We start from the raw sequence: 14,649 nt of genomic DNA, 5'->3' as shown, positions 1-14,649 counted from the left end.
CACTTTTGACTCCTAGCATCACGATAGGACAGGGTAGAGCTGCCCCTGTGGGTTTCTGAGACTGCTTCTTTATGGGAGTAGAAAGTCCCGTCTTTATCCCTCAGGGCAGCTGGTGGTTTCTAACCACTAGCCTTGCAGATCAAAGCCCAGTGTGTGTCCGCCAGATAGAACCTTGACAGTTACTGGAAACTGGATGTAGGCATTCTCACACGCTGCCGTACAAATGACCCAAGTATAAATGGTGTTTTTAAAGTGCAAGTTAATTCTTTTTCTTTCAATCTAAATGAAACCGCATTATGAATCAGTCACCCGTGTGTGAAGCACTGCGATCATGAGACTCTTGGCTTTCAACTCTTTCTTCCACATGTCTCTATAGCTTGCAGTGGACCTGTGTAGAAGGGGGGCAGTTTTTGTGGTTTGTTTTTATGGCTTAGTGTCAGGCACAGATTTAATGATGGGACCATGAGTCAAAACTGACTCAATGTCAGTGAGTTTACTGTTTTTAAGATAGCAAGATTCACAGAGTACTTAGTGCCTCTTCACCTATTAATCTCAAGATTAGATTAAAAAGAAAAAAAAATCCTGATATTTCCTCATTTTGAGGTATAACTTGAAAGATATTGTGCTAAAACTTTAAATGAGGGTAAATACAATGTGTCCAGCTAGAAGTCATAGCAGTACTCCTGTACAGAATTTGTGTTCCAAACCAGCTGTGGTGGCTACATAAACTCATGGCAATTTGAGGATATTAAGAGTTAAGGGGTGGAGCCTAGCCTGTCAATCAGGTCAGAGCCTGATGCCTCCCTGTGGGCGTGGCCTTCTCATGCAGATGATGGGAACTTCCTCTATCTCTCCCTGGGGGAAGGATACACTCTCTCTACTTTCCCTTTCCTGTTGTTGAGACACTCAGAGAGTTGGAGGATACACTGGATCCACAAGACCTACCCACTAGCCTGTGACTTTCCATCATTCCACATCATTGCATGTGCTAAAGAATCTAAAGAGGAATTTATAGGCTAGTATTGGACATATAGGCTAATATCAGACTTATACTTTATAAGGACTGGGCTGGGATGTTTTTTCAATATAGAACTGCTCTTGGATATACATTTCTCTCTTACACACAAACGCGTGTCTCTGGATTTGTTTCTTTAGTCAACCTGGTCTAACACACCAGCTGTTCTCAAACTTGGACATGCGTAAGAATCACCCACAAAGCATATTGAAAGCAGATCTTAGTACCCACCCTCAGAGATTCATAACCAGCAGTTCCAAAATGAGCTGTGGCTGTTCCATTAAGTCCTCATGTGCTAATGCTGCTGATGCAGGATCATACTCCTCGGAGAACTATTGTTTGCTGATGAGCTACTAGCAATCTGTCAATGAGGTTGGGCATCATTTCTAGAGCAACTTTTTAAAAAAATTGAAATGCTATGTTTGAAGACTGAATCAATAATTAACTCTGCACATAAAGACTTACTACAACAGGAGGGGTAGAGAAAACCAGTTGCTCTTGACATTGATGTTCAGACACATGTTGGATTTGAACTGCTCTGTGGGGGTTTCCTGGCAGCATAGTGGTTACATGTTGGGCTGCTAACCACAAGGTCAGGAGTTTGAAGCCACCAGCCACTCTGGGGAGAAAGATGAGACTTTCTACTCCATAAACAATTACAGTCTGGGAAACCCACTGGCAGTTCTCCCCTGTCCTATAGGGTCACTGTGAGTTGGGGAAAATTTGATGGCAGTGAGAGAGTTGAATTATACTCTTTCTGGGAGTAGATCACTACTTCCCAGGCCTTACTTCTATGATGCCTTTCGGTGAGTTTAAACCACCCCCCTTTAAATTTACACAACCATTCGCCCTACCCAGGGACCTTCGAATCAAAGAAGGTGTTATTACAATTATGGATAAAAAATGAAATTGATTAGCTGGACCTTAAAATCAATGTTTATTCATTAAGAAGAAGTAAAAGTTTAGAGCTATAACAACCCAAACTAAATGCAAATATTTGTACTGATTTTTCGTCGCTAAGTATTTCTTCCGCACATCTCTGTAGTGAATTGATGTTTTGCCTTTCATGGCCCGTAGGTAAGTTACATTATAGGATAGGAGACAGTGAAGTGCATATTGGATGTTTTTAAGGCCTGAGCTTCAGTCATTTCTGCCTTTCAGAACAGTGTCTGGAACTTAATCTTCAGAGCCCTTGGATTGCTGAGTTTTTGACTACTCTTTTTTTCCTGGTTGATATTTTTTTAAATCAAAATGTACATTGTTTTTTATTTGCTCAAGAAAGAGAGATAACTACCTATTTGAGAGGTGTCTTTTTCTTTATTTCATTACATTTTTTTAAAAGAAAGACAATCTTTAACTCACTTTGCTTTTAGCTGTACAAAGTTCATTGAGTTTCCCGTATATACTTGTGTATAAGCCGAGTTTTCCAGCACATTTTTAATGCAGTTTTTTTGTGGTAAAATTAGGTGTCTCAACTGATGTTTGAATTGGCTTATACGTGTGTATATACAGTATATCACTAAGTAGAACATCATTTAGAACTCTGGGATATGCGTGTATGTGTTAGCTAGGTTTGACAGAGAAAGAAATCCAGTGACACTCAACTACGTATAAGAAAGAGCTTTGTAACAGATGTGCTTTATACAACTGATGTATGTATATGGATGGATTGTGATAAAGAGTTGTATGAGTCCCTAATAAAACGTTTAAAAAGAAAAAAAAGAAAGACTTTATATCAAGGAGTAATTATGTATCAAGAAGGCCTGCCAGCACAGTCTAACTCCAGTCCATAAGTGGATACTAATCCATCCGTCCCTCTTCAGACTCTTGTGGCCACTTGCAATGAGGCAGCATGCAGAAAGGTCACAGGCAGTGGGTGCAGGCTCAGGAATCTGAGGTCGGTGGAAACATGGCAGGTTCTGTCTCTTCAAAGCCCATTGCCAAGACCCATCGGGCAGGAAGGCAGAGCAGCAGAGAGGTGAGGGTGGGTGAGGGTGGGCAGGGGGGTGGTGGTTCCCAGGGTCCTCCTTATGAAAAGGCCATGTCCTACAGCAATGGTTCTCAACATGTGGGTCATGACCCCTTTGGGGGTTCAAATGACCCTTTCACTGGGGTCACCTTAGAACATTGGAAAATACATATTTCTGATTGTCTTAGGAACAGAGACACTGCTCCTCTGTGTCTATAGGGAGGGACCACCCACATGCAGATATACCCACATAAGAGTACCTGGCATGAAGACTGTTACCCAGGCTACACCATGCTTCAAGACAAAATTTCATTTTTCTGTCATTTAGAAATAAATATTTTACAATATAAAATTACATATTGTTTCCGTGATTAAGCACTATGCTTTACTTAAGAGTAGCAAAATTACAGTGCTGAAGTAGCAACGGAAGTAATTTATGATTTGGAGGGTCACCACGACATGAGGAGCTGTATTAAAGGGTGGCAGCATTAGGAAGGTTGAGAACCACTGTCCTAAAGAGACAGTGTCAGGCAGTGACTTGATTGACAGGTCTGGCTCCACCCTTAGGAGTGTCTAACATAAAATCATCTAACGACCACAGTGTGCATATAATAGTTATATGGAATTTAGTTTCCACTGACTTTACAAAAGGGAGCAAGAATCATTGTTTGAGGTGAAGTCAGACCAACCTCTGCTCTCCAATCACCATTATCTGGTATGCTAGGAACTGTCGCCTGCAGGCACCCCCCCCCACACACACACATACACATACTACTTCAGTGTGCTTTTTTGCTAGGTTCACTAATCCATTGCAATTGCCTACACAATTCAGAGCCAATAATCATAATGATGGGGTTCATTAGGGAAGTTAAGAGTTACAGATTGCAATTTAGGACCAGAAATGCTCAGGATATACCAGTTCTGCAGTCAGGATTACCTGTTTTCATCCATGCCCACAGGGATGTGTCTTTCTGGGCACTTTCCTCCTCAACCAGAGACCCTTGTCTGCTCTGCTGGTACAAGTGTTTCAAAGCTCAGCCTATCACTGCCGATAAATGCCTCAAGGGCATACCACTCAGCCACACACCACCCAAAGGCATGCAGCTTTAAGGCCATAGGTCAGCAAACCCAGTGCTCTCCCCACCTCCATTTTCATAAAGTGCCTGGAGGCATCCTGCTTTGTCAAAGAGACTCTTGCTTGAATGCATTCAGTTTTACTTGCTCTTTGGCCCAGGAGACCCCCTGCTGCTGCTGGTTCTGCTGCCTCTGTTTTTCTCCCACTCCTCTGGAATCAGGACTCTGCCTTCTGGGTGGAAGACTTCAGCTTGGGAATCTCAGGAATCCAAAGTATGTGTCCTGCTACTGCCACTTCAGCTGCTTTCTTGATGGTCCTGAGATATCCCTATCCTCTGCCTTTGAGATCCAAGCCAGGGTGGCATAATCATTTCCCTTTGAGCTGCCAACTGCAAGGTCAGCAGTTCAAAACCACCAGTTCTTCAGAGGGAGAAAAATGACTCTTTCTACTCCTGTTAAGAATTATTCATCTTTAAACCCACAAGGGTGGATCTCCGCTGCCCCTTAGGGTTGCTGTGAGTTGGAATGGACTTGATGGCAGCGAGAATGCATGAGGGCCTCTGGGATGGCTCATTTTAACCTCAGCAGAACAGCAAAATGGACCAATCCCCATGCTAGAAGCCCATTCCCTTTAGTTCCATGGTACCACCCTGTCATTTGTCACTGGAAGAAGCATACCAGTTAACTCACTGCACTGCATTTACCTAGAAATACTTTAAAAAATATAAAATTCACTGTCCACATATTCGAACTCAAATCTGATGCTTTGGGCAGAAAAATCCCTGCCTTCCTGATCTCACAGTGTGAGTGTCAGATACCCCTCTCTTGAATGACTTAAGGAAGGACCATGAATTCACACTGTAAGTATAATGAACTTCCTTTGATAGAATAAATCCTAATAATTCAAAAATAGGGCCCCAGAGTTTTAAGTATCTTGGCTCAGTATCATCCCCTTGATTTGGTCTTCAAATTTTTTACAATTAAATTCAGCTAAAATATTTATGTAAATATTAAGTGGCATGTCTAAATGTCAAAACAAAACAGACTCTCTGCTGACTCACAGTGACCATACACAACAGGGTAGGCTTACTCCAGCGGGTTTCCAAGACTGTAACTCTTGGGAGTAGAAAGTCCCGTCTTTCTCCTGAGCAGTGGCTAGTGGTTTAGAAATGTTGACCTACCTGTTAGCAGCCCATTGCATGACCACTATGCACCAGGCCTCCATGCCCAAATGCCTAAATATAAGTCACTGTATTTGCTGTTTATTACTATAAATGCCGATATGATTGATGCAAAGAATATAGCAGAGGAAATAAAACTATGCACAAATAATTGAAAGTTAAGATAGCATATGCAAAGCCTTCCTTGTCCCTTAGTTTAAGATGGAAAACTCAATTTTTATAATTAAAAATAAAATAAATCTTACTAACTTATGTACAAAAAATGTAGTATTGGGGATAACCTGCCTTTTTCATTACTGTTCTTAGTATCTAATGCATTAGTCTTAGTATGTTGTCTTAGTATATAATGCAGGTCTCATATGTCTAGCATATTCATTAAATATTTATAAATGAATGAAAGTCTCTTAAAGAAAAAATAACACATAATACCTTTCATGTTTGGTACTTATTACTGGTTGGAAATTTTTAATTGAAATGCATTAAATTATACAAAAATATATCATTTTAACAACAAATACACTTTCATATAGGAGCACTCTCTTCTGTCATCCAAGAGTAGCTTGATGAAGCTCTGTACTGGGGCCTGATTACAAAATATTTGAATTTCAGTGCTTGCTCTGTCACTTCCTGGGTCAGAGCACAAGGCATTCACTAATGAATTGAATTTTCTCAATGCCTCACTTACTTCCTGAGAGTAAATTAGTCATTAGAGTTGCTAGTTTGAATGTGTCGTATTTCTTCATCTGACTTCATTTTTCTGTGGTATCGGTGGTTAATCTACGATAGAAGATTAGTTGCTGCCTACAAGGATTTCCATTTTCTTCTTTGCATCAGGCAAGTTGTTTGAAGGTCCCCAAATACAGGAACTTCAGGGTGAAAATGATAGAATTTAAATGGTTTTCAGGTTTGTTTATAAGAATGGTTAATACTGTCATGCATAATAATGTCCAAAACTGTGTAGCAAAGCATACGCCTCCGTTTTTATAAAATCAGTCCTTTTTCTCTCTCACAGAAGTTATTCACATTAACATCCCCCCACCTTTTATTTTACAAGAGTATATGGTCCAACTTGATCCCTAGTGCAATTCTCAAATATCATTTACACAGTTTCCCTTCAGAATCCATTTTAAGCATTCATCGATCTCTTTTATTTGAACAAACTTAACAAAATGAAGCTAATTTCTTTCAACTTTCTTGAATTAACGACAGCAGTTGGTACAGATATAAAGCAGATGTACAATGAAGAGCAAAGCCCCAAATAAATTCTATATAAGAAATAACGACACATGGAAAGAAATTAATCAAAAAGAAGAATTTCTAGTATATGATTCTCTGGTCTTGCTACCTGCAGGCAACAAACATAAATGGGGAAAAAAGTCAACATCTTCATGCAGATAAGAGAAAAATGAGTAAAAATATTTCCTTCCTACTAGATCCCCTGATGCAACTCTTGTTGAAAGTCAGGGCAGGAAGACCTGGCTGGTTTAAGGCGGTGTTTTTTGAAGACGATGGAAATGCGCTTTTATTCTTGTTCAGCTCAATTGCAGGAGGTAGGATGCATGTGCACTATCCAGAGGACATCCGTCTTCTGAGCCCTGTCTCATTAGCGGCTCTTTGGGATACCCGGGAGACCAATAGAGGAGTGGAAGGGAAAAGCTTTCTGAGGTGAGCCCACAGGGAGGTGGTGATGATTCCGAGGGGAGTCTCAGGCAAGCAGCTGAAAACTTGCAGAGAGGACGTAAGGGAAGCAACAAAACACACCCCCATCATAAAATGGTGGGGGGAGTACTGTAAAGCTAGAGATACACCCTTGCCGCAATAGGATGGGCATTTTACTTTCTAAACTGAGAATACTGTCATTTCCCCCCTCCCAATTTTAATTGAACAACATGGGCATCAATAGACAGGAAATAGAACACTACACATCTTTCCTTTCAGAAGGATTTCATAATTTGGTATTTTAAGATTATTATCTTGAAACTAACAATAAATATATAGTATCAAGTAATGAAATATCTTAATTTAAGTATGTGTCCACTAAACTTTTTTTTATGTAACTTAAGGTTACAATAACAATTTGTAGTTTTAACTCATAATATTTCACCCTCTTTAACTTATCATTTGAAAGTGTATACCTATATTTGTGTATATTTACGTCCTTTCACACCAAATGTAAACTAGAATGTTCATCTATAATGAGTGTGTGTATGCTATTTGAAAAGCATCAATTGAAAAATTTGGCTCAATTATTGATGCAATAATGTATACACAATATATGTTATTCTTTAACTTCTTAGATTTGCCCCCATTGCTTTCTGCTATTAGCGGGCGTTCCAGGCTTTGTCATCCCGGTGCATAGATCTTTTGCACAGTACTTAAAAAATGAGCACAAAGCGAGAGCTGGAGACTTGGTGAGAGTACCACTCTTTTCACTGATTCCTTGTAGCTTTGAGAATTTTATAATATTCGTGTGGATCCTTTGCTCCGTGCACCATTAAAATGATATAGAAAGTTTAGGATGGAAATTATAATCATAGGCATTACAGTTACTGTGTTAATGCTCTGAGATGGCATTCACGGGAAGCTCCAGAATAAACGGTTTGGAAATATCAAACTAGTTGTGTCTTGGGGTGGGCGAAACTTGCCGACTGGAATTTCTAAGCACACTGTGATGGATTATTGTAATTATTGGTGATGATAATATTTTCATAGCACTTTCTTTCTACCTGTCAGTTGCGAGCAAGGCTGCCCAGTAATCTGAAACAGTCTTATTTTGCTGGGTGGCTAGTCTTGTGCGGCCTCCAGAATGCTTTGAATATTAATGCATTGAGAGGAAGCTGGGATACTTTTTAGTTCCAGTCTGACAAAGTGTTTGTTTTGTTTTAACCAAGGGCAGGCAAAGCTAACCTTAAATAATGTAAACTAAGTCCCTGCCAATGGGAGCATAAGAGAAAGGATACCCTTTTGGAGGTGACGTATTGTATCAGAACCACAGAATTTAGCATGTCCCGTGTGCTTCACACCTGAAAATGTATACTTAATTCCCATAGCGTGTAATTGCTTTCTTGGTTGCCTCTTACTCTGAAATGCTTTGCATTTATCTGAAGAAAGATAACATGCCCTTTGGGAGGCTGCCAAGTTAGAAAGTAATTCATTCAGACAACATATATTGAAAGACATATATTTAACTTCATATTATTATGTTGTTCTTTATCATGTTTTATATTTCTCATCATCTTATGTATTATAATCTTCTTGCCTCATGATTCTTCTAGATCGTCTTTCCTCCTGACTCTTCTATATACACACCTAGATTCTTCTAGATATGTATATATATCTGTATTTTTTTCCTCGAATTTTGTTGGTAATTTTCCAGCTATCACCCTAGTGGCAGTGGATGGACATTAGGCACGTCGTTAACCTTAGAAAGTTTAGTATCAATGTTCCTGTAAGTTTACTTATCTGAGGAATATTCCCCTAGCTGCTTCATCACACAAATCGAATTCTTTATTTCCATCTCAGTCAACCTTGTTTTCATGCATGTGTAGGGAGGAGCCACGATCCCATTTTCCTCTACCACTCTGAGATTATTTAAACAGGCAGCACACGAAGAATGCTCTGTCGTGCTCACACTGGCACCTGCTGTCACCCGACAGGTGTTGGTAGTGACTCTTTGCAAAACTTCTCTGGACCTCGGACCAGCCGTCCTAATCTGCATTTCTCTCCCCTTCCTATTTCTCTTTGGAAAGCAAAGTACCTTGTGGCAAATTCCAAATGCCTTCTGAGTAGACAAGTCTCTCTCTCCTCTGGGAATGGAAGTACTACCTTGTCCCCACCAGAATTCCCCATGAAACTGCATTATTCATGCAATATAGAACATTAACAGATACCCAGTCCTGTGTTCTGAGAGATGATTAGTGATGGCAAGGGCCCAATATAGAGAACCATTCCATGCTTACCTCTAGCTCACTGTTAGGGTTTTAAAATGAGGTAAATATTTATGTGTAGAAATGTTAAGACTATTAATTCCAGTGAGTGTGTTTAAATATCTGGAAATCAGAAGCCGTTGAATAGCTTCAGGAATTCAGAGGTTCTCTCACTTGCCTGCCAAGTGGCCTCAATCAGAAGTAATTTTCTCCATGAGGGCACATGGAACTCTGTCGTGAGCCTTTTCGGAGAAGATATTATTATTTGTGTCAAATTGCGTGCGGTGGTTTTCCTGGAGTGGCCTACTGTGCCCACTAATGCGTACACGCAGGCTCAGCAAGGCCTGCCTTCCTGGGTGCCCCTTCTTAATTGTACTGGTGCCTCAAGTGCCTCTCAGCATTTTAAAATGTTAGTTTCCGGTCACCGATTATTTGTAAGGTTTCCTTGTTAACAAACTATGCAATTGCGAGAGAGTGGAGTGAGATCTGATATCTTGAACCATACATAGTATGCATGTTAAGAGAAACTTCCCCTTCCCCCTCCACCCCCAGTGTGATTTGATAGCACGGCTAATGAAATAGTTAGTAATTTCACCTTTTAAAGTGTCATAAGTTACAGAAAGCTGACACTTGCCTTAAAAAACAGAGAAGTTGGCCCTTCAGCCCCCTTCCTGTGGCTTATTCTCAATAATGACCGCGGGGGCTTGCATGTTGAATGGTGAGCTCAAGACGAGTTTATTTTTCATTAGAGGTTTTGAAGTTTGTTTCCGAAAATAGGTGCTTTTGTATTTCCTTATGTGGTTGCAGTTAAAAACTGAAAGTCAACGTATCCGAAGAAGCTGCCTCTGAGATACAAAGTACTGTACTACCAACAAAGATCTCCCAATGAACTTGGATGAATAAAAATCTTAAAGCTTATGCAAACGTGTGTGTGATTATACAGATGCACTTAGCAACCACCCCCCCCCAGATTTGATAAGCACAGATCCGTGCTCTAGGGTTCTGTATTCTTTCATAGGAGTATTTCTATTACTTTTCAAGAAAACTGTAAAATATGAATTTGCCATAAGAACCAATTTAGTAACTCATTGGGTATTTTCCATAAGTATTCAGTGTCCTATCTCTCTTAATAAACATTCTGAAATATCAGATATGTTCAGAAGTTCATTTTTAGTAGTAATTTTATTTTTCTAATTGTATGCATTTATGATATGGTTTATATAACTGAAGAGAATAAAGAAACTTCAGAACACTCATTAAAATATATAGCTAGGACTGTTTTCAATGTTTATTTTGCAAGATATTTATTTTGTAACCAGAGCTTTATTTCTTGCTGGCAAAATCCAGGATTTAGGTTCCAAAAGGAACTGTACATGCCCTGGCTGCTGTAGCGGTTATTAAAGTAGCCCTTTTATGTGTGGATTCAGGGTGGTCAGCAGATAAGTAAGTGTTAGTGAACTGCTGTCCCCCCCTCCCCCTGCAGGCTGCCCAAGGAGCTGCGTGATTTCCTGTTTGAGGGTTCTAAGGCTTTGTTTTAACATTCAGTCATCTGAGAAGGGTAGAAGAGACTGTTTAATTTATAAAGACTAGATCCTTAAGCATTCATGAATAAATAATTAGTATAAATGAGCTATTTGCAGATTTTTGTGTTTAGGAATAACCTATGTTTTGCAGTTTTTGTTTTTGAAAGGGTGCATTTGTGACTACCAAAGACTGGTTTACACAGTAATAATTCCATTACAAGAAGCTCAATATAAAAGTCTAGAGCACACACTTGAACTGTTTTACTTGTAACCTCGTACCCTTCTGTATCTATCAATTAAACATCATGAGGATTCTCCTTTTTGAATTTTTTTTCCTGAAAAGTAGTTTTCTAACGATTTGAGAAAACCCTAGAAACCTGTTATTTGAAATGCTTCCCTGCAGTAAATATGAGCTTCACATTTTAACCGCAGTTGTCATTACAATGTAATTTGTTGAAAAAAAAAAAGTGAAAACAAAGCAAGGAAACTAGTCAGTTGTATTTCTTCATTAAGCTTAAAAGTAATTATTCAATTATCTGCTGGAATTAATATCCTCAGAGAAGATGCTTGGTTTATTGTAATCTTTCACATGATTACTCTTTTATTGATACCTTGCATTTCTGGCTGTGTGCTATAACTGTTTTTGTGACAGGTGATAGATTGTAAGTTTTAAACTTGAAATAGTATCAGGTGAAGCTGACATGTAGCCCATGACTATGAAGTGCGGTGTGTGCAAAACAGAGAAGCCAAGGTTCTTATAAGCAGGCATCTGCATTTTGTGTAAAGGTCACAAAAGAGCTCACACGGGGAGTGCTTGAAAGGAGGCAACCGCTCCTCCTCAACATTCATTATGTGGGCGGGCTGGGGGGGCAGGTAGGGATGGAAAAATAAATTTACAAAAGGGTAAGAAAACGTCCAGGAGTTACTTTGCTTGCAGATTCCTTAATTTAAATCCGTGCAACTAAATTGGCCATTTCAGATGTGGTGGGTCAGTTTAGTCCTTTGGAAACTTGCCTTTGGGAAAACACCAGATACATTACTTTATATCTTTGTGTATATCAGATGTACACAGATATGTTTACATACCTTATATTTAGACACATATATATACACTATAATAATATCTTCTCTAAATAAATAATTTGGAAGATTTCTGTTTTGGCCTGGAAATTCTCCTAGAACATTTCCAAGAAGTTAAAAAAAAAGAAAAAAAAAGAGGTGGCCTCTGAGTTTTAAGTATTTAGCCTGTCTGATGAGACCTCTGCCAGGAGCAACAATTAGTACAAATGACCATAATTGTGCTCTTTGGATTAAATGTCATATTACTTCTTTCAGAGCAGATGCAGGCTTCTGCCTAGTGAAAGGAGCCGAGTGCTTTGATTCTTTGAAGGCAGTCAGAACTTCACAATCAGGCCTGTGATATTCCTCGTAGGCCACTTCAGATCTCTCCGCACAAACGGCGGCCCTCCCTTCCCTCTCACTAAAATAGGGCCATTAATGTAGCGCACCTCACTCTCATTCAATCGGAGGCAGTTGTATTTTTATTACTGAGAAAGTATCACATAAATACAAATTACATTTTTTCATTAGAAAACTACTTTTCATTTCAGAAAAAATTCAATTAATTATGAATAGGGTCATGCTTTCATCAGGGAGAGAAATATGTAATTTTTCTTCAAGCCTCAAACACATATAATGAAATCTTTTCTCAGAATCCACTCTTCAGATGGATTTTTAAAAGTATAGACTTTATTAAAATCTCGGTTCAATTAAAATGCATTCAATTACTTTAAATCTTTATTAAAATCTCAGGTAAAATTGTACAATAGTGTAAAAGAGACTTGTACTCTTTACCAGGCAGCTAATTCCAACAAATGAACCTAAAGCGCACAGTTTTGCTCTTTAAGAGAAGAGCAAAAAATAGGTTTGGGCTTGGGAGGTGTGCTGGGGGAAGGTGTGGTTGGGGACTCAGAGGTTGGCCCCGCAGAGCAGCTAGCTTCTGGCTTCCCTGGCTTCTCCCAGGTCCGTGCTTCTGGTGGATGCAATGACGCATGTAGAGTTAGCGTGCGTGAGCTCCCGGAGCGGCTCTACTTGGGCTAGTCCAAAATCGAACTTTCCTCATCACCTTGATTGAAAGGATGCCACGTAAGGATGTGATATCGCAGGCTTCTTTGGATAGTTTCGGTACAGTGTCCCTGATTCTTTTTTAAGGGCCGCTCGAAGATGCCATTGAAGAGGAAGAAGAGTGTCCGTCAGAGGAAACAGACCTCATCTCCAAGGGGGACTTTCCATTGGAGGAAAGCTTCTCCACAGGATTTGGGCCCGAAAATCGGAGCTGTGACGCCGTGGAATACTTTTGTAACAAAGGTAATCAGCGACGGCCAGATGAAATCCGGGGACGCCCTTGCTCACGGGATTTTGTAAAGTTTAAAACCAGCGTGCTGCTCGGGTGAAATAAAAGTCCCCGAAGGGCTCGCATGAAGACAGTAGTCTGAAAATAGGCGCGGAATTCTTTTAACACGATTCTTTTATTTATTTATTATTTTTAATTAATCTTTTTATTGGGCCTCATACAACTCTTATCACAATCCATACATACATCAATTGAGCAAAGCACACTTATACATTCGTTGCCCTCGTCATTCTCAAAATTCGCCTTCCACTTGGGTTCCTGGAATCAGCTCGGTTTCCTTTTTTTCCCCCTCCCCCTAAACACGATTCTTAAAAATATTTCTGGAGAGGGACTAACGAAGTCATTCCACTAATAGCTAATTACTTTGCATACTTCAACACACTTGCCTTGCCCATGTTGGCTGGCCAAAGAAATTTAAATGCCTTCAGGTTAATAAGCCAACTAGCTGTAGTAAATTATTATTATTTATTTATCCATGAATTCTTTCAACAGACACCCATTTCCTGTCAGCTGCTTACAAGGTACCGTGTGAACAGTTGAGTCTAAGCATTGGTGCACCGTGAGCCTGGTGCTTTGTAGATTGTCTCCACCAAGGAAATGCTCACTTACGTTCAATATACTAACATGACCACCAAGGAAGCTTTCCCCTAAGAAGTGTCTCTCTCACCTTAGTCCCCACCAGAAATTGGTGCCATGTGACCTTGTGACTTACCATACCCTCATTACTTAGCTGTATTTAGATAGGTGTCTAATTTTTAGTTTCAAGTCCCCCCTGCTCCCCCGTTCTTATTTTGTATTTCATAGTACTGACCATGCAAGTGCAGTGGGGGTTCTATCCCAGCAGGTCTGACTTGCTTTAGAGCAAAGCCATTGGCTGATGGCCCCACAACAGCCACGCAGAGGGCATGGCTGTGAGTTTTCTGTCGAGGGACATCGGTCTGTGCTTGTGAATGCATTCTTGAAATCAGACTTGTGTATTGTGTAGGCGGAGAAATTATGGGGGGCTCAGTTTTGTGGGTTTTCATAGATTTCTAGGTGAGACTTGACTAAGTATAAAATCAAGAATGCTGATTCAGTCTCAGTAAACTGCAAATCCACATTTCTTAGTGGTCCCTCCGTGGCTGCAAACATTGGAAACACATTTGTTTAAAATTCCAGCATGGCTTCCTCTGGTTGCTGGGGCTTGAGGAATATGTCTGTGTGGTCAGAACCCCCGCTGACTGTGGGGACAGAATGCTAGCGATGGCAAGTCTCAAAAAGCTCTCAAGTCCTGCACAGCTCAGATTGGCTTTTTAGTCTGGTCCTTGTCCTCACACCAGAGGCGTTGGGTTAAAAATGAGGAAAGAGGAGAAAATAGATCTTTTAGTAGCATTGACCAAGATTGTATGTCAAGAGAGTGATTTTCTTAGTTCTAGAAATGGGAACCATTTCTTGATAAAATTAATACAAGCAATATATATTATATTAATATATAATATATATATTAACAGCTGGCTGGGAATCGTGCTTTTTTTAGACTTTATCATACCATATAATTGCTCAATCATA

At 39.9% G+C, this 14,649-nt stretch overlaps 1 protein-coding gene across 2 annotated transcripts in view; it reads left to right on the top strand.

The window, feature by feature from the left end:
* The window catches only part of ZFPM2 (zinc finger protein, FOG family member 2), a 513,834-nt gene that overhangs the window by 100,806 nt on the left and 398,379 nt on the right, over nucleotides 1-14,649 (top strand). Inside the window, exon 2 of one of the 2 annotated variants that reach the window (XM_075549372.1) lies at nucleotides 12,900-13,055. The exons of the other annotated variant lie outside the window; for it this stretch is intronic. Coding sequence (XP_075405487.1) covers nucleotides 12,900-13,055 — 156 coding nt within the window. The remainder of the gene's footprint in view (nucleotides 1-12,899; nucleotides 13,056-14,649) is intronic. 2 annotated transcript variants of the gene reach the window in all.

Source organism: Tenrec ecaudatus, chromosome 5 (genome assembly GCF_050624435.1).
Source record: "Tenrec ecaudatus isolate mTenEca1 chromosome 5, mTenEca1.hap1, whole genome shotgun sequence".
In the NCBI taxonomy this organism is placed as follows: domain Eukaryota; kingdom Metazoa; phylum Chordata; class Mammalia; order Afrosoricida; family Tenrecidae; genus Tenrec; species Tenrec ecaudatus.
The sequence above is the reverse complement of the archived record's forward strand: the minus strand, read 5'-3'. Positions and strand labels throughout refer to the sequence as shown.